Raw genomic sequence first — 23,572 nt, 5'->3', positions numbered from 1 at the left:
CGTCATCATTTATGCATCGTGAAATGTCACAATTTCTGTTCATAAGCACAAAACTGCAAGTGTTCATCAGTTGGTCTCTCTTAAACCTGCTATTAGTTTAGATAGTCTAACTCCGTTTTCAGTTCTTCTAAATCTGGTCATCAGCACTTCTATAATTAGTGAACTTCTAACAAAGCCACCTACTCAATAGTTCTGCTAGTCCAACGTTTTTAGTTTTGCATTTTTGGAGCTACGAATGTAATATGTTCTTCCGCATATGAATCTCTGTTCTCTGTAACTCCCTCCTCCTGGGGATCTTACATTTCCTTTTTAGATTCACACAGCCCTCATTTAGAAAGTGACAAGGAGTTTTCAAAGCACATTTGGATACAGCAGAAAGCTGTAGTAGGAAACCACATGGATACAGGAATCCGGAGTCATGGGCCGGGCCTTCCGCCCTGTGACTCATAACTTCGAATTTTAAACCGGTCCCTTCTACCTCAGTTTCCCCATCTGTTCATCTGTACCATGAGCTTGTGGAAATCAACACTGTCAGCTTATTTTTAGCGTTCCTTGGGGCCTTGGTTCAGATGGCCTCTTCCTCTGTGTGCCAGCCTACAGGAGGACTCAGGACTTCAGAACACAGGGCTAGGCTCCTCTGGCCCTCCTGCCTATGACATTCCCACGTATTTTGTGCCCTTCACTTTCTTCATTGTTCCTGGGGCGCATTTTCCACCCACAGAGCCTGGCTCAGAAATTTGCCCAGGCACCTTAGCTTGGCTCCTTTGTCGCATGTGGGTGAATATTTGAGACGCCGCTTGCACTTTTCAGCTTTCACTGTGATTTCGATTTGATTCAGCTTTCACTTAAAGTGCCATGGATACTTGGTTTCTAAGGCCCCTCTTTTGTCTGTGCCCCTAAAACATCCCCGTGCAGATATTGCCTCCTGTTTCTCGGTAGCGGTGGATTGCTCAGCCCAGTGCCTATCACTGGGCCTTCGTATTCACACCCATCTCCTTTGCCAGTTCCCCGGAGTCGGTGCTTCTCCAGTGCTCATATGCTCCAAATTGCTGAGGAATTGGGAAAGGTCCCCAGTACCAGGCCAGGCTGTTGCTCTTGGTCTGGGGAGCCCCGCTCCCTTCACACAGACATCACTGCTGTTCACAAATGTCTTTCCAGCCCCTCTCAGGCCTCTGCCTCTGTTTTGTACCAAGTAACCTGCAGCACGGGAGGAGAGACCTGGAGAATGGCCTTGTTTGGAAAACCCTCGGAGTTTGCTGCTTCTCTTGCTTCTCTTCAAACCAGCTGAGAAAGGCAGAGTCGCTTCCCCTGGCTCTTATCACTTTTAGAAGTTTTGCTTTTTTTTTTTTCTCCTCTCGGGACACCCATTACTCTCCTGGTTTCTGTATCTCCTTTCTTGGAAATGCCTAATTCCCAGAAAAAGTCTGATGCATTCATCCTACAGGGGAACAGCAGAGGAGTTTTCAGTCTCTCCCGATAGGGCTTTGGTGATTAATCATGCACTATTTTATAGGATCTCTTACTGGAAAAGAAGGGGGGAAGCTTTTCTCATCCAACTCTTGGAGTTGGGAGGTGGATCGTGGCAATCCTTCTCCCCGTTTATGGCAGTTACCAAGAGTGCAAGTTTCCTTGCACATCAATGAGGATTAACTCCATGGCACTCTGTGGGTGTCATTGGGAAGTTCCTGAGAAGTGGGTCTTGGAAAATGAAAGGCTCCTCTTGCCTGTCCATACTGTAGGGTTTCTTCTCTCCGTTAAGTGTCCAAACCTGAAGTTCCTCCCAGGGCCTGGGATGCTGAGCCCTGGGGCATGTGACTGTGTGTGCCCGGAGCCCCCCAGTGAGCTTGGAGGGTTTGGTGGGGCCTCTGGCTCTCTCTTTCTGCCCAGGATGTAGGCTTGGCGACCCCACCCTGGCTCTTGGGGACCCCTCCTGGCAAGCACACGCAGTCATCCTTCTAAAGCATATTCATTCATTTGTTCATCTAATATCTAATATCTTGTGGTACACCCACTAAAAATAGGAGCGAAACACAATCACTGCTCTGAGGGAACTCAGCCGGATCTGGCAGCGCGCAGGGGCAAATGACTGCCAACCCTGGGAACTCGGCACTCACCATGGCTGCAGAGAGACGCGTCCCAGCAGAGGGTGGTGGGGTCGCTGGTGTCCCTGGAGCTGACACCTGCAGGGACTTGAGGAAGCGTTAGATGCGAGGGGCAGTGCGGGTGGCAGGCAGGCACAGGTGTTAGCACGGGGTGCCCAGCTGAGACGTGGCAGAGTGACAGGAGCATGTGGGTGCCTGCCGCAGGGAGGGTGTGTCAATGCCCTGCGGGGGTTCACACGGCAGGGGCTCTGGGCCCCGGCTGGCGGCTCAGCACTCCTCCTCTGTGGGAACTGAGCCTCTCGCCCATTCCTCCAGTAGCAAGTCACGGATCACTTTGTGTTCATGTTTGTGATGAGGAGGTGTGGTGTCAGGTGGGAAAATCACTTGGAAGTAACCAGCGATCTGCTTGCCCTGGGCACCGGCCACTTTGGAATAAATGACTTGCTGCGTAAGTACCTAAGTGTTAGGAACTTCTGGGGTACCTTTCCCTCTCGTCCTTCCACAAATACAACTGGGGGGATCTCTTAAACCCCCAACTCAAATCCCAAGCATAAAGGACAGGGGAGAGCTCCTGGTAGGAAATTAGCAACAGAATAGAACTGACCCCAGACCAAGAATGCGGTAGGAGTAAATAAAGCAAGAGGCGCCATGCGAGGGTTTATTGAGCACCTTCTTCATGCCCGCCTTCTGCTCACTGTGTGAGCCTGTTGTATCCCGCAGTGCTGACACTCGGCATTCAGCTGGGCGAGTGGGAACATGGAAACCCTTGCCAGGAAAGGATGTCGCTGAAAGATGGCCACTGTTGTGTGTTCCTTGCTGACATGACGGTCTTCTCAGGCAGGTTGACCTGGGGCGCTGTTGACCTGGGTGACCTGGGGCGCTGTTGCGGACTCTGCCTTTCCCACTGGCACCCTCAGGCCCCCCCCCCCCCCCCCCCGTCTCTGGGAACACAAGATGCTCCTTCCGAGGGCGACGGGTCGCCTGATGCGGTCGGGGCCCAGCGCTGGGGATGGGTCACTGACACATGGCCTGCTTTGTCCTAAAGCAGCACCCCTTCCCGGTCCCACCTCGCACACCCCATCTTTGTCCTGGAGAACAGCTCTCCCTGCTGACCGAACCTGATCCTCCAGAGTCGGGAGCGAGGATTTCGAGACCCCAGAAGAAGCGCCTGGTTTTTAACGTTCACTGATGAGTGTCAGAATTTTCTGGCAAAAAATGTTGCTTTCACGTGAAGAAACCTTGTGGTCATGCACCCGGGGCGCCTGCTGTGTTGGCCAGAGCCGGCTGAAAGTGAATGGCAGGAGCACAGAGAGCAGGAGCCCCTGAAGGAAGAGCCAGCACGGGCCCAGGCTCTGTGCTCTGCCCCCCAGGGGTGCCGCCGGCTGCTCTTTCTGTGCTCCCTGGCGCCTTCCGCCTCTGCTGAGGGTCTGGTCTACTCTGGACTCCCCAGTTCTCAGACCTTGACGCAAAAACCAGTTTTTTTTTTCTTTTTGGGTCACACCCAGCAATGCACAGGGGTTACTCCTGGCTCTGCACTCAGGAATCACTCATGGCGGTGCTCAGGAGGCCATATGGGATGCTGGGACTCAAACCTGGGTCGGCTGCGTGCAAGGCAAACGCCCTACCCGCTGTGCTATCGCTCCAACTCCAAGAACCAATCTTTCTCGGGACCCACCTCCTTGGGACTCGAAGGCTCAGGGCCCAGTGGGGACCAGAGGGTTTCCCAGAAGCAGTGTCACAGCTGTCCCTGGCAAGAGTATGTTCGATGGGGACTGAAGGAAGGCCATGCTTTCATATCGGGGGCTTTGGGATGGAGGCCTGGGCGGGGTTCCTGGCTGGAGGGGGCATAACTCACGACCCAGCAGCATCTGAAGGTGTGGTGCGGTGGGACTTGGGGTTCAACCCTGAAGCTCGATGTTCACGTCCAGCAACCCCGGAGCCTTGTAGGCTCCTTTGAAAACTTCCTTGGGGCAGCCAGAGAAACCCCAGACCCCAGACTCTGTAAACATGTCTGCGTCGGGAGGATGGTGGAAGCAAGGATGCCAGGCCCCTTGCCTCCTCCCCCGCCTCCTGAGGAAAAGCCCCTGCAGCCCCTGCAGGACAGTGCCAGCTGCGGGATCATGGGGCCTGACCGACCAAGAGAGTGTCCGACTCACAGAACCCTCTCTCCTCGTTACTGTGAAAAGAGCCAGGATATCGCCCCAGCGTTTATTTGTACAACATGTGTTTCAATTTAGCTTTCTAAACAGAAGCTCTGACAAAATAAGGTCGAGTCCCACTTCCCGAGAGGATGCCTGCAGAAAAGAGAGCCTTGGGATGGTCTTTGTTTACGTGGAGAATAAGCAGGAGAGAAATACAAGCAGCCCTCCCCCCGGGCAGCCCCCTGCCTTCCCGCGGTCACGGATCAGGAAGGCCACGCTGGAAAGCAAGGCAGGTGCCGCTGTGCCGGGTCTGCGTCCCGGGCTCACCCGCAGAGAAGCGGCTATTTCAGGAACGCAGTGGCCCTGCTCTGCGGCCTGCCAACGAGCGCTCTGTGCTGGGCAGACTCCAGTAATCACAGGAGGCACCTAACCAGGCATTAGCAAGGGAGGCTGGCATGATGGCTTACAACTGCTCAGAGAGAAGCTCCCTCCTGTCTACACTGGGTCTTGGGTCAAGTGTCAAACGAAATTCATTGAGTTATATCCGGCTTAATTTACTGGGCAGCGTGATGACCACGGCCGTTGGTCATCCTTGCTGTTCAAAATTGATTTGTCCTCATTTTGAAAAGCAAATGTGGGGCTGGAGCAATAGCACAGCAGGTAGGTCCTCGTTTGCCTTGCCCACAGCCAACCCTGGTTCACTCCCATCCCATCCAGTTACATCCCGAGTACCGCCCGGAGTAATGCCTGAGTACATGAGCCAGGAGTAACTCCTGTGCATTGCTGGGTGTGATGGGAGAAAAAGAAAAGTAAATGTTAGGACACTAAGAGCGTACTTTTTGGTTGATTTGGGAGGAGCCATTCTTGTGTGGGGTGCAGGCCAGATGGTGTATTCCAGGGAACACAGGCCAGAGAAATGGTTCCTTTGGTCAACCACCATCTTTTGGAACAGGCTTTAGACACTGCCCGGAGAACCAGGAAGATTCAGACTTACTTGTAACAAGTAGATCGCGGCCAGCAGCTTATGCTGTGTGGATGTGATTATATAAGAGTTTGCATGTAAAGTCCCAAGCAAAGTGATCATTGAGCAAGCTGAAAACATGCCAGTTCTTGTCATTAGACACAACAGGAAGTAGGAGACTTGTACTCTGGCCTCAAGAAATTCGTGCTCTGTTTGGAATATTGTGTGTTTGTGTGTGTGTGTGTGTGTGTGTGTGTGTGTATTCTGCTTAAACAGTCTGGGGAGGGGAAGGGTGTGGGGTGTGGGACTATGATCGAGTACTTGTCTGGCATATGTGAGGTCCCTGGGTTCGATCTCTGACACCACATGGTCCCCCTAAGTCCTGAGCTCAGTTGCATATGACCCCTCATCACCCCCCAAAACCCAAGCAGTTCTCATCCTGGGTAATCCCAACACACAATGCACTGAGGCGTACCACTGGGAAGGCATCAGTAGATCGCATAGTAGTGGAAAGGAATCTGATGTGAGCAGATTTGCACCGAGATTGAAGACGTACAGCCCTAGCGGTAGGTCAGAGTGTCGGTCAAGGCTGAGTCAAGTACTCGGGGGAGGACCCATTTGTCTGGACAAGGCAGCGGGGTCACTTCATTCCTGGTCACTTGGAGGAGCCGGGTCAGCAGTGCCTCTCACCCCACGTTCACTTGAGGTTTCAGAGTGTCCCAGGAGCCCGTCCCCACGCGGCCCGTCTCGGCGCTTCCTCCCGTTGGGCTTCACGTCCCTGTTTGGCTTTCCGTCCCCGCTGCTTTCCCTAGCACGTGGAAAGTTCCTGTCGCTGTGATGAAAGGGAAAGGCCCCGGTTTCCGAGACAGCCCGTGTCACGGCTGTGTCGAGGCCCCACGGCCGGCCGCGCTGTCCTCACCTGCCCTTCCCTCGCCTGCCTCCCTCCCTCCCATGCCTCACCGGCAGTCACAAACGTGCCTTTTGGTCATTAGTTTTGGAGCCAGGCCAAGTGGTGTCCAGAGGCTTCTCCCAACTGGATCCTTTATAAATCGTCAGGGGAGGCTCCCTGGAGGCCTCTGGGGGGCCGTGTGATGCAGGGACCAAACCAGGTGTCCCCTGGGCAGAGCTCCCCACCGGCTTTTCCTCCAATCTCCCCAGCTTTGATTAATGCCATTGATAAATGGCAATAAGAATCCTTTTTATTGGAGCTGCTTACGTTAATCGAACACTGTGACCCTCAGTGACCTCAGCGTGAGAGTCCCCTGGGGAGACCCCACCAGGACAGCCCTCTTCCCTCTCTGTCCCCTCTCCCCTGCTTTGGATCTTCTCCATAATGTTTGTGACCCACTATAGACATCTCAGCGTTAAATGCAAGACTGGAGCTTCATGAAACTTGACTGAAAACTCCAAGTAGGGAGCCCCCTAAGGCCACGTGTCTCAACTGTAGGCTTCTGGGACAGGCCAAGGGAGCCGTCGGTGAAAATCTTACAAATGCGAGGGTCACAGCATGAGATGAGAGGCCAGCTGGGTGGACAGTTGGGGTGGAGTGCAAGAAGGAAGCAAGGTTAAAAGAAGAGCCAGGTTTGGGGAAAGCTGAAATACTGTTCTCAAAGGCCAACTTCATTTAGTGTGTTTTTAAGATTCTGTGTGGGAATTTTTTATTTGTAACATCTTTTCCAAAACATCTTTTCATGGCTTTTGTTTAATGAGGTGATTACCTGGACGTGGCTTTTGTTGGATCTTGATTAATTATCATTCTGAATAATCATGCCTTAATGATCACGTCCCGGATTTTTGTGTAAGGTACCCCTCTCGGAGAGCCCGGCAAGCTACCGAGAGTATTCGATATGCCAAACACAGTAACAACAAAGTCTCCAATGGAGACGTTACTGGGCCCGCTCGAGCAAATCGACGATCAACGGGAGGGCCTTTTACTTCTCAAGATGGCACAGCATGGTTCATGGTTGGTTTTTGACAGACCATCCAAGGCCTTCTGTGCCCACACTGGTGTTGCTGCTTGTGGTTCCCGCTTTGTTGGAGCCTTTTGGAACTGAGAAGTCTGATGGGGCTTCGGCGTTTTCCCCGTGACCCGTGGTTTGAACAGCGAGACTCGCTGTTCGTCTCGCATCTATCAGCTGCTAGATAGTTGGCGGTTTGTGCTGGTGTGGACACACAGCGGGTCACGGCTTGTTGGCTGCTATTTCACTCAGAGCAAGTATTGTATCAAGGGCTGCAACATAATGACAAATTGTACTGGTCCGTACTTTCATTCCCAAGGCTAATTGTTGCTTGGTTTCTCTTTTGATATTCGCAAAACTGAGAGCCATTACCACAGACCAGCAGACGGTACCTGGTACCTTCCGCGTAGCCCCTGGCCCAGGAATCAAGGGTTATTAAAAAGCAACACCACCAACCCCCCACCCCGCCCTCCTTTTTTTTTTTTAACTGAGAAACCAAACAAGCGTATTGAGAACCCGATGGGAAATGCGCTCTTCTTTTTAAAACTCATTTGCTCTTTCTTTCCATTATTTCTGCATTCGTTCACTTCGGGCTGGGCTGCCTCCCCATCCCCCAGCCAGTTTGGTGCCCTGTGTGCTCGGTGTGGGAGACTGGGAGGGCAGTCGGACCCCGCCGGCCTCCCAGCCTGCAGGGAAGGCACTAGTGAATACTCAGTCCAGCAGAAAGCCCCTCTGTGGCCATCAGGTGCTGAGCCAGCCTGGGGTTAATTGCAGCCAGTTGTGGTGGCCTTTGGCACCTCCCCCTGTGTACGCCCGGGTCGATACACTTGAAGGTCAGGGGGGATTTTCTTTCCGAGCGTCCCCGGGTCTGGCATCTTCCCTCCCCCCCCCCAACCCCCCTGGGGTCAACGGCTGTTTCAGATGGTGCAGATAGAAAGCTCTGAGGATGTAGACTTGGGCATTTTGTTAAGTGTCCCCGACTCCAGTCTCGCAGCCCCCTGTTTTCTGAGTGCTGCCATTTGTGGCTACACAAATCCTCTGTAATGTTGGCTTCTGAGAACCGTGGTACAAGAGCTGCTTTTTTAATTCCCCAGATGGGAAGGGAACACATGTCCAGGCCCACGCGGGGCGCGGACACTGGAAACAGCGCCGTGTGCACTTGCATTTTTGGATCTCTGCGAGCTTATTTACGCACTCAAAGTCAATCTCAGGTAGCCATTAGGAATCAAGCAGCAATTCAGGGAAAACTCGTGCGCCCACCTCACGGGGAGTGAGTCACATTAACGTGGTACTTCAGAGGAGCTCCTGGAAACGACTATTTTCGTATTCGGACAAGTGTTTCATGGCCTCTGCAGCACGCCCGGTGATAGTGTTGCTGATATAAGCCAAGGCCAGAGCATTTGTTCCAGAGGACAACCCATGCGCATTCTGGCACTTTGCTTATGTAATACTGCAGTGAGGAGCTAAAGAGTAAGGAGGGGCTGGAACAATAGTACAGTGGGGAGGGCACTTGCCTTGTTCGCGGCCGCCCCGGGTTCGATCCCTGGCACCCCAGAGGGTCCCTCCCCCCAAGCACTTGCCATCTGGGAAATGATAAAAGAAGCTCTTGTATACCATGATTCTTAGAAGCTAACATTACAAGGGATTTATGTAACCAACGCAATTCCTGGGAGTAATTCCTGAGTGCAGAGATAGGAGTAACCCCTGAGCATCACTGAGTGTGACCACAAGATTCTCCCCCCCCCAAAAAAAAAGGAGTCAGGAGGGGGAGGGGAGCCATCGTCACCCCTACAGCATGGTGATCCTGCCTCGGAGGCTCTCCTGTCAGCAGCCCCTCACTTGCTGGTCTCCGTAGGGGTTCACAGACCGGGGACTTCTAGTCAAAGCCTTGACCTCTGACTAGAAGGGCCGACCCTGGGATCAGCATCTGAGGGTCTGCATGAGCAGTCTTCTCCTCATCTCTCCTAAGGGGTGCAGCCCGGCCCCCAAGGAGGGCGACTCTCTGGTCAGAGCGGAGCACCTGCGACTCGGCCAGCAGCTCATGTCTCTTCAGGCTCGGCTTCCACCTTCATTCCCAGTCCCTAAGGAGCCCCCGAATCTTCTGCAGTTTTGTCATTTTTTTCGTGTTGGGCCCATTAATACTTTGCAGATCCTGTCGCTCCCTTTCACGGAAAAGTGTGCTCAGAGAGGAGGGATGTCAGCCTCAGTCAGGGAGCAGGTGGTCGGTCAGCCCCGGCTCCCGGCTGGGCTCCACTTCAGGACCCCAGTTCCAGAGAGAGAGAGACAAGGTGCACCGAGCCAGTCTGGATGTGCAGACCTCACTGGGGACAGTGCCCTTTGTAAAGCAGGTGACTGCAGTTACCGGGTGGGGAGGTCGCGTTAGGAGCAGCTGCAGCTCCGATTCAGTCAGGCGTGCGTGGAGTGGGGTTTACTGCTGGGCACTGTCCCAGTGTCCTTTTCCTTAGGAACTTTCTGTCACAAGTCGCCTAGGAATGTATCTAGGAGACATTCGCAGTAGAGGGGGTTTGGATCTCGTGCTTGCGGTGTTGTGATCCCACCTTCGTGTCCTGTCTTGGAGGCAGGAAGGAACGTGGGAACACTGGTAGAGGGAGGCTGACACTGGTCTTGGGATCCGGTGCGAGAACATTGTATGTCTACAGCACAAACTGTTCAGTGTCTCTGTGAATCGTGGTTCTTCAGTAAAATCTAAAAAAAGAAAACTTGATTAAAAATCTACACATAAAGACCAAATTCTAACAATGTTAGTTGAAAAATTAGGGAAACCCCAGAGTTTTTAATCAGATTGAACCCTGTAAAAAAATGCAGTTTTCTGTAGTGTCCGTAGATGTCCCTAAACAAGGTTGAAAGTCAAAACAATACTGAACCACTGGAGAGATAAGTACGGGAAGGCGATTGCCTAGCGTATAGCTGTGCCTTTCACCCCAGCTTGAAGCCCAGCACCACACAGGCCCCCACAAGAACCACCAGGACTGAGCCCTGAGTGCAGAGCCAGCACCAGCAGGCGGGACCCCAAACCCAAGCGAACAAGAAACAAAAAAAGCAACACATCAAACTCTACTGAGAGAAAACATATTTATGATGAAAATAAAGGACAAGGACTAATAAGTGATTAACCAGTGCTCTCACAAAAGTAACCCAAATACTCGAAAGGGCAGTGGACAGAGATTTGATCCCCAAAATTGCAAATAATAAGTGTAAATGACCAGCGGTCAGGTGAAAAGTTGCTCAGATTCATTCAATGGATCTAAATGAAACTGCATTTTCCAGTGATTAGAGCAATGACATTCAGTTAAAACAAGTGACAGTGGCCAGTGCCGCATTGCCCACCCCGGAAGAGCGGAGGCCTCGCTGGCCACTGATGTGACTCACCCACCCACAGGAGAATCCCCACTGAAAGCCCAGGAACACAGTCTCCCGACTCTATTAAGATGCAGAGTGTTTTAACCTTTCATCTCATGAGCTCACATTTAGGTATCAGTTCAGAAATATAAGTCCTGCCGGTAAAGAGGACACACAGATCACACACACACACACACACACACACACACACACACACACACACACACGGGTATTTATTATAGCACTATCCAGTGGCTAAGAACAAGTAACCCAAATGTCCGTTGCTAGGAGAATGGTTGAATAAAAAATAAACCCGTGCCTTGGAATATTATGTGGCTATTTTAGGAAACAATTGGTAGAAATGATTTGTATAATATGATTCCATTAGGGAGAACAAAGCAGAAGGTTAAAGCACTGTTTATATGCAAGTGTGTGTGTGTGTTTATGCTCATGGGAGGGGGGGGGACCTTCCATGTAGCTTTTCCTTCCCCAGGAAGCATTTTCTACATAAATTTCTGTATGGCTTGACTTGTTACTATAAAACTAAATTTTAGGGTTTTTAAATGAAAAGAAATCAAGGTATTCAAAATCAAAAGAATGAAAAGGGAAGAGGGCAGCGGTTAAAATAAAGACATAAGATGAGAATGTAGTTTCTGAGGCGGAAGGAAAGGAGGAAGCGGGTGCTTCTAGACAGACACCATCCGTGTTTGTTTCTGTCAGATGCAGACACCGACGCCCTGGGTGGCCACCAGTCGCTGGTCCTGTGGAGAGGCCCTGGCTGGGGAGAGAGCTCTGGGACGAGTGGGCGGGAGTCGTGACAGGGCATGGAGACAGCTCTCTGGGCAGGCTCTGAAGGGGACAAAAGTGAACGAGAACCTGGGTGATTATAGAGAGACTGGCGTGGTCTCTCTAAAAAGAAAAACTATGTGATCGAAGGCAGGACCAGCTCTGCTCCTTGTCCCCCTGTGGACAGGCCTTGCCTGCGCTTTCCACAGGCACCAATGAAGGCCGAGCAGGGAGACTGAGACAGAAGTTGTCAGAGGGTGAGGGATGTGGGGGGATGACCGACTTCACGAGATGCAAGGACAGACAGAAGGATGGTGGTGGGCAGAGCGAAGGACACCCTAGCTGGCCGTGATTGGTTTGTGAGGACCTTCCTAGGTGGGCTGCTGGGACCTCCTGAGGACCCAGGTACTGCTCCAGAGAGACGGCTTCGTCCTTACCATCACTACCAGTAAGGAAATGCAGTTCTAATCCTCGAATGTCAGGTTTGGAAGCACCGTCAACCAAAGAATAGATGATCACAGTTCCTGATTAGAATCTGATTTTTAGCCATTAAAAATAGCACATTACGAGAATGTCTTCCATGGAACTCTGGCGAGCCCTCAGTGTCTAGCAACCATCGCAGAGCTGGTGCCATCATCGTTAGCCCCACACTTCTGACACGGGATGCTTCCTCGGTGTATCACAGGAAGTCGACTCGAGGTGGTTGACATCCCACTGGAATTTTTTTCTGTTCTTGAGTTGTGGGTCACAGTCCGTTTGGCCTTTGGTCTGGCTGACCTCTCAGTGATTCCCGATGCATGTTTGGGTCATCACCATTTTTGTCTCCCAGCATCCTTCTAGACTAGACTTCTGGCGTTGTGTATGTCTCGTGGTTCACATGCGAGTTGTACCCATCCTCGTTTTGTCTGATTCCGCGTGTACAAAGCTCCTCTCCCATTTGCTTTGATGGTGGCGGACTTCGTCACTCTTTGCTCTTTCAGTAACTTACAACAGACTGTCAAGGTGGAGTCTAATAAAATTGCCGGCTCTTTGAAGACTTTGCCGTTTTCTTAGATATTATGTTTATATCTCGTTCTTTCTATAAAAAGTAATTATCACTTGTTTGTGTAAATTAGAAACCATTCAGCATGTTGCTAACAGGGTAATGCGGCAATCCGTTAACTAGAAAGGTGCTTGTTTTTTGTGTTTCCATCACTTCGCATTGTGTATGGTCCAAGCACAGCCAGGTATGGGTCAAAGAAGACAAACAAACATTCTTTGAATGTGGGTACGAGAGAGAGAGAGAGAGGAGGGAACGTTTTCCTTCCATAGTGGACTTGTATCTCAGGTTTGAGAGGCGTCGCTGAACGGGAGTGGCTCACTGTGCACCCAGGAACGTACACTGCCCAGGCCATTCTCAGCCCCTGCCTCGAAGCCAGAAAAATCTATGAGTTCATCACCAGCTGGATTTGAGGAGAGCGGGTCTTCACTACATGTGTTTTTGTCCTTTCTGTTTAAGGATGTGAATGAAGACCCTGGAGAAGATGTGGCCCTCCTTTCTGTCAGTTTTGAGGACACTGAAGCCACTCAGGTGTACCCCAAGCTGTACTTGTCTCCCCGAATTGAGCAGTAAGTATCAGTTGTCGTGAACTGTATATAACCTGGTGCTTCTCCCTGGGAACGGGACACAAAGCATTTGATGATTTTGTCTACTGCTGTTGATGCTGATGGCAGAACCAGTGAGTGGTATAAGATGGTTTCTCTTTGTTGACCTCCATTTTCTTAAAAAGGAATTGTGTTCAGAATTTAAAATACAGGCTAAGTCCAACTGGTACTGACCTCTACAGTTTTTGGGGTGTGTCTCAGTTGGGCAGTTGGTGACATCAACATTGCACCTGCAGAGAGCGGAGGCGGCCCGCTGAATCTGTAACTGTGGCTCCTCCCGGAGTTCCCGAGGCACCGGTGCTTGTAGCCGAGCAGTGCCTGGCGCAGACTCTTATCTCTTTGTGACTGTTAGTGATTTGTAAAAAGGAAACCAGTTTCTTGAAAACATTCAGCAAAAACATCTTCTGAAGTTAGTGCAGGTAGGATTAGAAGCAGAGAGCCTTAAAAAGTGACGTGCTTGGATTATCTTTCTGTGACTAAGTAGATCTACGTAATTTTGCGGAACACGCAGGCCATGTGGCTCAAAGAGTTTGATATCCTGTATGTTTCAGCCAGATGAGCAGATAACTGCGGGAGCCGGTAACACTCTTGCCAGGATCAGCCAAGATCAGCTTCCCTGGGTGCCAACCAGCTGCTCAAGTGCTCCAGTGGGGTTTTCTTGTGTTCATTGAACATGGATCATAAGCAGATTTGGTTGGGAACTTCTGGCAGGACATTGATTTCCATCAGCAGGGGGGTCTTAGAGGCTTTGAAAGCTGCGGTCTTTCTGGGAGAAGTGGTCTCTGCCCAGCGCTGTGGACGGAGTCTTTCTCCCTCCCCGTCCGCAGCTGCCCCATGGCACCGTACACGGTGATGCAAAATCCAGCTCTTTAACCTCAGGTGATTGTAAGCACCAGCTCTCATGGGCTCTTACTCCTGTGTACACCGCTGGCGTTCAGTGCATGTCTCCATCTTTCATGGAATATGAGTCATACCAAGAAAAAGGGGTCAGAAGGAAGAGGCAGTCCGTGAACTGGTCCAAGCAGTGTGGACCCAGGTGCTGCCACTTTCATTTGCCAAACTGTTTAAATCTTAAAATTTGCTTCCTTATGTGTACAATAAAATAATACCTATTTCATGGTGACTTAGACCAGCTTGGCGGCAGGGGGGGTGGGGGGGAGAGGATTACATTAAGTGCTGTTCATGAAACATTAACTTCAGTGCCTGGCACTGTAGCAAGTATAAAATTTGTGTTACAATTATTGATTTAGTGCCTAGGAGAAGTATAAGGAAGTGGATGGCAGTAAGGAGTTGGGACAGGAAGGGTCAGGGGGATAAGTTGGCAGATTCTGACTCCAGAGAATCTGGAGCCAGACAGTGCACAGGTAATGAATTCAGTGGAAAAGATGTCACAGAATATAAGAATAAGAATAGGTCCAACAGTAGACACAAGGGTCAGGTAGATTGCTCCATAGCTGGAAGCCTGCCTCATGAGCTGGGGGAGAAGGCAGCTGGGATAGAGAGGGGATCACTGAGTCAGTGATGGTTGGAGGGATTGTTCGGGACAGGAGATGTGTGCTGAAAGTAGATAATGGACCAAACATGATGACCTCTCAGTATCTGCATTGCAAACCATAATGCCCGAAAGTAGAGAGAGAGTATGGGGAATATTGTCCGCCATGGAGGCAAGGGGAGGGTGGGAAAGGGGGGGTATACTGCGGATATTGGCGGTGGGGAATGTGCACTGGTGGAGGGATGGGTGTTTGATCATTCTGTGATTGTGTAATTCAAACATGAAAGCTTGTAACTATATCTCACGGTGAATCAATAAAATTAAAAAAAATAAATATGTCAGTTAAGCCAGAGCCAAAACTTTGCCAACTCAAACCCTAAACAAAAATATCACAGTTTTTTTTTTCCATTATCTCTGTTCTTTTTCTGCGAAGTTTGCCCCAAGTTTGCCAGGGAGCTTTATAATAAATTATTTCTCACTCTAAAAATCTAAGCTAGGTGTCAAGTCATTTGCGAAAGATTTTCTTTGGAAACCGCTTTCTGTTCCTGCAAGGGAACTGTGTGTCTCTTCGGTTGGGCCCAAGCACCTTCCCAGGTCACCCTGCTTTCTCTCCTCTGCCAGCCTGCCCTGCGCCAGACGCCACTCCTTCCTAAGGCACATCTGCGTTCTTCCCTCTGATCACTTAATAAAGCGCTTTCCAGCACACAAGATGCCCTTCTCACGTCCTCTTCCTGCTGAAACAGTTCCATTTCCTACCTCCTTACTCTGCCAACACCTTCCCCTTGCCTCGCCCCTTCTCCTGTGACTCTCTCTGAGTGCTGTCACTCACTCTTCACCTACCAGAGATTTCGTCAGTGATAGGCGCTTGATTTGTCTTTTTCTACATTGTCAGCCATTCAAGGGCACGGGACCAGCATTTTTATTCCTTTAAGACCTTATGCAAATGCAGTGCACAGGAAGTAATAGTTTAATTAGCAGTGTTCCAGTTGAATAAGTACTTTGCACAAAACGCTGTCCTGAGCGGTCTTACGTTTTGGTGGGCGGATGTGCACCCAGTGGTACTGTGGGGCTCCCTCCCACCTAACTCCTTGTGGTACTGCGGGACCATGAAGCCCCAGACCTCAGACCCAGCCTCCTGTGTGCAGGGCAGAGGCTCCAGCCCCTGGAGACCAAAGTCTTACATTTTGCTGGTTGACACAGATTCCGTAGAATTTTCCTGTTGCTTTACCCCCTCAAAAAAACAGTTAAATACAAGACATATGTAAACCCTCATGTCTAAGTTGAAGTTCGAAGAAATGCATTTTTAGAGACCAGTTAGAATGGAAAGTGACCGTATCGCGGGGTGCCTTTCTAAGGACTTACAGACTTGTTGGAGCCGTTACCCTCTTTGGTTAACTCCTGCATATCTCATAGCCCGGGAAGGAGTGTGCCATTCAGGAGGGACCAGAGCAGAGCACGGATGGCGCTGGTACTGCCTTGGGGCTGGTGCTTAGTCCTCCTCTGTCTCATCCCACCGGGTCTGTCTGCCCTGAGCTCCCCAGCTCTGACGAGAGATTCCGAATGGAAGAGTGTTCTCAGGAGTCATGGGCAAAGCATCCCATGTGGACCTGCCCCAAGCCCAAGCCAGGCACTGGCTCCAGCTGGGACTTGCACGCTTTGGCTTCAGCCGTGGCTCTTTCTAGGAAGCCCCCGGCCCCGTGCTGTGCATTTGACAGACAGACTCGGTGGAGTCAAGGTGGATATGACAGGAGCCGGGACAGCACGTCTTGACGCCACTTGCCTCTCTGTGCCGGCTGAGAGGCCTGGAGTGTGCAGGTCATGTCAGCGGTGCTGGCAGGGGACATGCTGCCCAGTCGCCTGAGAAGAGCCAGGCAGCAGAGACCACCCGGCTCTCTTCCCTGAGAGTGGGGGCTCTTCTCTTGGCCGGGACCCCCCCCCCCCCCCATGTGGGAGTGTCGTGAAGGAATGCAGCTTGAGCCAGGGCAGACTGGGTGGCATCTTTCACAGGCCCAGGGCATTGTTTTAGAACTTGGTGTCATTGAGTTGCAGCCCGCCTTGGAAAAAAGTGTTCAAGGCTGACCAGCCCCCCCACCCCCACCCCACGCACCACCTCAGGGAGGAGGCCTGGAGCTGCCAGGGAGCCCTCAGCGCCTCAGAGAGTTCTGGGCCAGCGGGAGGGAGCTGAGCGCAGGAGGGTGAGTCCCAACTTGCATTCTAGAAGGAAAGGCATGAGTCTTGGCACCAGAGACTCTCCCTCCCGCCACTCACGGCTGGCGTTCTTGGCTCTGGATATCCCAGCTCTCTGCGACTCACTTCGCCCCGTATCAGGGAGGCTTCTCTCACTCTGAGCTTCCCACCTCAGGCTGGGGCTTCTTTTGAACCCGGTGGTTGGCACAGAGCCGGCATGCCATCAGGGCCCCTGATGCTGCGTCCACGCCTGCAAGAGGACACTGGGTGTCCCGAGAGCACGGTGCCTCTTGAGCAGATGGGGCCGGGCTCCAGGAGGCCCAGGGAGGCCTGGCTTGTCCAGTTCGGTGCGGCTTCTCTGCAGGTCAAATGCATAGTACTGTAGTACTAAGACTAGTCTGCACTTTCACACGTTCACTCCGTCCCCGCTCTGTGTCCCTTCAGGTCTTGGGCCAGGGGCCCCACATGTGTGCTCTGACACATTTTCATGTCCCACTCGGCCTGGAATTCTGAGCCCACTGCCCTACATCTGTCTCTCTCTGCTTCGACCTCCCTCTTCAGACCACTTAATTGAGGTCAGGGCGGTTCCACTGAAGTTGTGTCTCGCTCTGCAGTGATCTGGAAGGCCCGTGTCTGCGGCCAGCCTCCCGCCTGCTCTGGGATCGGCTTCTTGAGTGTCTGCAGACGCGCCTGTGGGTGACACCTCAGGGGTCCTCTCAGCACAAGTGTTTCTCCACGCGTGGATTTCTCTTCCCGGGAGGCTTGTTCCTTGGGTGTTCAGGGGTCGTGGCTCAGAAGCATGAGCCAGTTGGGTGCTTGGCACGTGGGATGCTCCCGTTACAGAGTCTCATCACACCTGCTGTCACAAGTCGATTTGCACCTTAAGCTGCCATGTCTCCCAATGGCCTTTTACCTCTTGGTCTTCCCGCCTCAGGGGTGTCACTCTCCCTCTCGTGTCCCATCTAGCCCTGTGATGTCAGTCCCCGGCTCCACTCCCTCGGGGCCTCCCTGTTACCCTCTCAGCTAAGCCTCATCTCTCAGTCTGACAGGCAGGCCACTCTCGGTGGTAGTCCCAGCGGCCACTCTGCCCAGAATCCTCTGTGTCCTCTTGTTCAGTCAGACGTGTGTGTGTGTGTGTGTATGTGTGTGTGTGAACACACTTCTGGGAACACACTTCTCTTCCTCCACATGGGCTGCTACACTACAGGATCGACTTGATTTCCCCTCTCCCCTGGGGTCTCTGTCTGGAGTCCACTGTCCCCCTCTGTCTTATCAATCAATACCTTCTTTGTGGAACTTTCTGGCACTGCACCTACCTGCCGCCTCTCCAGGACTGCACTTTCCCCTCCTGTGTCCCTGGCTCTGTTTTCCTGTCATTCCCGTGGGCTAGAAACCCCTCCCGGGTGGCGTCTGTCTGTCAGTCAGCCGTGGCTGCTGGGTCCAGAGGGCTCTGTCACCGCTGCTTGCGGGTATGCCTTGCGGGCTGGTTGTAGACCGCTGCTCTTATTTCTGAGAGGCTGGGCTGTTCCTCTCGGGGTTGGTTTACCAGATGAACCCCGGGGGAGTCACGAGGCTTTGATCTCCAGGCCCTGCTCCTCTCCTCTGGTTTTGGCTGTGCCAGCCTCTGTTTCCCGGCCTTTCTCCCACTTGTTGTTTGGCCACTGTCATGGTCACTTGGAACATTCCAGTAGCTTGTAATCCACAAACGTGGCAACTCAGCTGAGGGAAAAAGTTGGAGCACTGAAAATTGAAATGCAGCAATTTAGAATTCTGAAGGAGATGTGAATAAATCCAGTCCCTGCCCCGCTTTATTTCCTCAAGCAGTGACAAAAGTCAGTATATTGTGATTTTTATTTGCGCTTACTCCTGAATTCAGCATTATAATGGATTGGAAAACTAACATTTTATGTATATGCATAACAGTTTTTTAGAATCCCTGGGGAAATTGTTTAACTAAAACGTGGGTAGATGTGACTAGAGAATCTTTGCCTTTTGAAAAATTCTGAATCAGTTATCTCAAGAGACAAGACCCAGTATCTTGAGATGATTTCGTGTCAGGATTTAAGTTCTAGGATATTCAGAGTAAGCACAGATCAGTTTAGCTCTGCTCATTTTTTTTAAGAATAGGCAAATTTTTATTTGTCAACAATCAGTTGTATTCTTTTTTTTAATTATTATTAGTGAATCATCGTGAGGTACAATTATAGACTTACAGACTTCCATGCTTGCATTTCAGTCATACAATGGTCAAGTATCCATCCCTCCATCAGTGCCCATTTTCCATCACCAATGGTCCCAGCATCCCTCCCACCATCCCTACCTCGTCCCCCCCTCCCCCCACCCGACCTCTGTGGCAGGGCATTCCCTTTTGCTCTCTCTCTCTCCTTTTGGGTGCTGTGGTTTGCCGTAGAGTTACTAAGTGGCCAATCACGTTCGGTCTATATTCCACTTTCAGGGTGCGTCTCCCATCCCGAGCGGATCCTCCTAGCACCATTTGCTTGGTGTTCCCTTCTCTAACTGAGCTGCCTTTTCCCCCAGTATGTGAGTCCAGCTTCTAAGCTGTGGAGTAATCCTCTCAGTACTTATCTTTAATAATCTTGGGTGTTAGTTTCCCATTCTGTAATTTTATATTCCACAAATGACTGCAAGTTTTCTATGTCCGTCCCTCTCTTTCTGACTCATTTCACTTACCACGATACTTTCCATGTTGATCCACCTATATGCAAATTTCATGACTCCATCTTTTCTAACAGCTGCATAGTATTCCATTGTGTAGATATACCAGAGTTTCTTTAGCCAGTTATCTGTTCTCAGGCACAGTTTTTTTTTTCCAGGTTCTGGCTATTATAAAAAGTGCTGCAGTGAACATAAAAGTACAGATATCATTTCGACTACTTCTTTGCCTCTCCGGGATATATTCCCAGGAGTAGTATTGCTGGGTCAAATGGGAGCTCAATTTCTAATTTTTTGAGAATCGTCCATATTGTTTTCCAAAGCAGCTGAACCAGTCGGCATTCCCACCAGCAGTGAAGGAGGGTCCCTTTCTCCCCACATCCATGCCAGCAGCGGTTGCTTTTGTTCTTTTGGATGCGGGCCAGTCTCTGTGGTGGGAGATGATATCTCATTGTTGTTTTGATCTGCATCTCCCTGATGACTAGTGATGGTAGAGAATTTTTTCATGTGCCTTTTGGCCATTCGGATTTCTTCTTTGAGAAAGTTTCTGTTCATTTCATCGCCCCATTTTCTGATGGGGTTTGATGTTTTCTTTTTGTCGAGTTCAACCAGTGCCTTGTAAAGCCTTGGTATCAACCCCTTATCAGATGGGTACTGGGTGAATATCCTTTCCCATTCTGTTGATTGTCTTTGAATTCCATTCACTGTGTCTTTTGAGGTACAGAAGCTTCTCAGTTTGAGGTAGTCCCATCTGTTTATCTCTGTTTCCACTTGATTGGCCAGTGGAATGACCTCTTTAAAGATACTGTTAGCCTCAATGTCGTGGAGGGTTTTGCCGACCGTGTATTCAATGTACCTGATGGACTCTGGTCTGGTGTTGAGGTCTTTAATCCATTTTGATCCGACTTTTGTACATGGTGTTAGGTAGAGGTCTGAGCCCTTTTATTTGTTTGTTTTTGTTTTGTTTTGTTTTGCACGTAGCTGTCCTGTTTTGCCAGCACCATTTGTTAAAGAGGCTTTCCTTGTTCCACTTCACATTTCTTGCTCCCTTATCAAAGATTAGGTGATCATATATTTGAGTGTGTGTGTGTGTGTGTGTAAGATATTCCACTCTGTTCCATTGGTCTGCAGCTCTCTTTGTTCCAGTACCATGCTGTTTTAATTATAACTGCTTTGTAGTAGAGTTTAAGGTTGGGGAAGGTGATACCTCCCATCTTCTTTTTCCCAAGAATTGCTTTAGCTTATTGTGGTTGTTTGTTGTTTTATATGAATTTCAGGAGTGTTTGCTCCATTCCTTTGAAGAATGTCATGGGTACGCTTATAGGGATCACATTGAATCAGTGTAATGCTTTGGGAAGTACTGCCATTTTGACAATGTTAATTCTCCCAATCCATGTCTGCTCATGTTTCTTAGTCCCTGCGATAATCCTTTAAGAATATTGTTTTGCTGAGGGTGGGGGCAAGGGGGGGGAGGTTGTTTATCCCCGAGGTAAACCCAGTCCTGAGTGAGCAGACGGCTAGCCATCGGGGAAGATGTGTGTTTGGTTTTCGTGGAGGGAGCTGCCTCAGCCTCTAAGAACATCCTAAGGGCTTGAGATGTTGCTTTTACTAGTCTGGGAGCAGAGCCAGTGGGATTCTTTGTGACTTTGAGAGGAATTCTGGAAAGTCAGGTCAGCAAGTTTGCATGAGTGCGTCTGACCTCTGTCTCACAGCCTCAAGCCTGCGCTTTGAAGAGAGCCAGAGTGGAATCCAGCGGGGGAAGAAAACCCATCAGCCCCCAAATATCATATTTTGGGAAACATGCTGTTGTAAACTCCCACCTTCCTCAGCCGCCTTAAGTCAGTGATATGTCAATGTTTTTATCTAGCTTTCTTTTTAGGCAGAAAATACCCATGTAGAAGATGGCTGTCAGTCTGCGATAATGCGGCTTTCCCTGGCACGTGTTGGCCCTGCTTATTGGAGCTGTAAGCACCGTCTTAGATTTATTTTGTGTCCTTGGGCATTCTGTGACCGTTTTCTCTTCCATGCTAGTGATCTGTTCTTTATAGCACAGTGCTTTAACTGAAATCCCTAAGATAGAATTTGTTTTCAGTTTTAAAAATCCGGCCTAGCACCTTTCTGTGAAATATCTCAAGGGTTTCATGCAAGAGGAGTTTTTTTTTTCCATGCAAGTGGAGATGAGAAGTTGGTGCTCAGTATAAGTGGGGTGTGTGTGTGTGTGTGTGTGTGTGTGTGTGTGTGTGTGTGTGTGTGTGTTAATCTCAACAGCAAAACTCTGAACTCTGAACATCGCTGTTTATAATGTGTGTTTATAATATGTATCACAGTTAGGAAAATATTCACCAGTAAAGGTGGGAGATTAGATGAAAAGTGGTAATTCGCCAAAGCACTAGGCTCTGTTATAGGAGGAGCAGAGAAATTAGAAAGTCGGAGAGAAAACTGGCCTGGAATATTTGCTCAGAAGAAGCGCAGAGAATCTTAAACAGGCCATCTCCATAGAAGTGGACACATAGAGGCTGTGCCCAGTGGAAAACCCCAGAGATTAGCGGGGTCCAGAGTCTGTCCATTGTGTAAAGGAGTAAGTGAGATGACACGATCTGGTGAGGACCTTCGACTTTACCCCAGAACAATGTAGAGTCCAAAAGATGAGATGCTTGGAGAGTAACACTCACTCCGTCTGACACTACGCCAAAAACCTCACGCATGGAGCCTTGCTGTCCACTGCAGTTGGAGGCGTGTTTTCATGTCTCGGGCTGGGATCCTCATGGAAGCTTCCAGTGCGGTGTCTCAAGTGTCAGCTATCACTGAGCACCGCCCTTCCTTTCTCCCTGCTCTGTTCTTGATTTGCATGAACGACTTGAATTTGATCAGTCGGTCACCCCATCTGACCCCCGGGCAGCCTGCTTTGGCCTTCCCCCTGCCCTGTTTCCTGGATCCAGATGGTTGGCCGTTTCTTTGGGCTCTAGGGTCTCTCTCTGGCTCCTCTCTGTGCCTGTCCCTGCCCCATGTCAGGTTGGTGCATCATCCTCTTTGCCAGGGTAATCTTGGGAATGCAGAGCGCACTCCGTGCCACTCCTGGAAAAAAAACTCCTAGTGCCTTTTTACTGGACAGGTGAGAAAATGGCTTCTTCCAGGGCCTCACACTGCAGGGACGCAGCCGGGCACCGCCTGAGGATTTGACTTAAATATTCAGAAGTGCAGTCATACTGGTTCCAGCGTTTCCCCTGGTGTTTTCTGTTGTCTCGGGTTAGGATCCAGCCTTCTGAGACGCTCTTCTGCGTGGCCACAGTTGTCCCAGCCTCCGTCAAGGACTGCAGGGGACAATGGATGTGCTCTGGAGTGTGGTGACACTCAGCTGTGGTGCTGTTGAATCTCTTTCCTGCTCACTGCTTTTTTTTTTTCTTTTTTGGGTCACACCCAGCGATGCTCAGGGGTTCCTCCTGGCTCTACACTCAGGAGTTACTCCTGGCGGTGCTTGGGGGACTATATGGGATCGAATCGGGGTTGGCTGCTTGCAAGGCAAACACCCTACCCACTGTGCTATCGCTCCGGCCCCTCCTGCTCACTGCTCCTTAGGGGTCTGAGTTAACTTCTGTTCTTGGACGTCACTCGCCCGAGTCACTTGGCGTCTCAGCCCGACCATGGAAAACGCTCTTCCCAGGCGTGGCCTGCGCCGTCTCGCCACATCGCCAGCCAGCTGCCTCGTTGCTGGAAGAGGGAGGGTTCCCAGAACAAACCTCAACTCCTGGATCTCGTGCTTGGAAACAGATTTCATTACTTTCTATCATAAGTGGCCCCTCACCAGCTTTCTCCAGCTGCTTTTCCTGTACCTCCCGGGTGTCTTTCTGCCCTCCCTTCCTCCTCCCTTTCTCCTTTCCCTCCTTCCTCTCCCATCTTTCTTCTCCCTCCTCTCCTCCCATCCATCCCTCCTCCCTTCCCCCTCCTCTGCCCCCCCCCCCCTTCCTGCCTTCTCTTCTCCTCTCTCCCTCCCCCCTCTTCCCTCTTCGTGTAACCTTTAGTTCAGGCGTTTCTCCGCTCCTCCTCCCCGTTTGTTTCCACACTTTCCCTCTAATCTCTTTTACGGAACCCTTGATGGAAGTGGAAAGGAGTCTGTAAAAAGCCTGGTCTGTAAAAAATGATGCAGATGCCGGTCTTCCAATGCAAGGACCTGGTGCACCGCCCAGACCTTCTGCAGGAAGGAGCAGGGTGAGCCTGGCTCTCAGGAAGAGGCCCGGGAGGGGCTAGAATTGTCCCATATCTTGACTGTT

At 50.7% G+C, this 23,572-nt stretch overlaps 1 protein-coding gene across 1 annotated transcript in view; it reads left to right on the top strand.

Moving 5' to 3' along the window:
- Window positions 1-23,572, top strand: part of BABAM2 (BRISC and BRCA1 A complex member 2) — a 417,702-nt gene that overhangs the window by 232,162 nt on the left and 161,968 nt on the right. The window contains exon 7 of the mRNA XM_056123586.1: window positions 12,807-12,916. Within this exon, the coding sequence (XP_055979561.1) occupies window positions 12,807-12,916 (110 nt within the window). The remainder of the gene's footprint in view (window positions 1-12,806; window positions 12,917-23,572) is intronic.

The sequence above is a fragment of the Sorex fumeus genome, unplaced genomic scaffold, assembly GCF_029834395.1.
Source record: "Sorex fumeus unplaced genomic scaffold, SorFum_2.1 ptg000006l, whole genome shotgun sequence".
NCBI classification, from domain to species: domain Eukaryota; kingdom Metazoa; phylum Chordata; class Mammalia; order Eulipotyphla; family Soricidae; genus Sorex; species Sorex fumeus.
The sequence above is the reverse complement of the archived record's forward strand: the minus strand, read 5'-3'. Positions and strand labels throughout refer to the sequence as shown.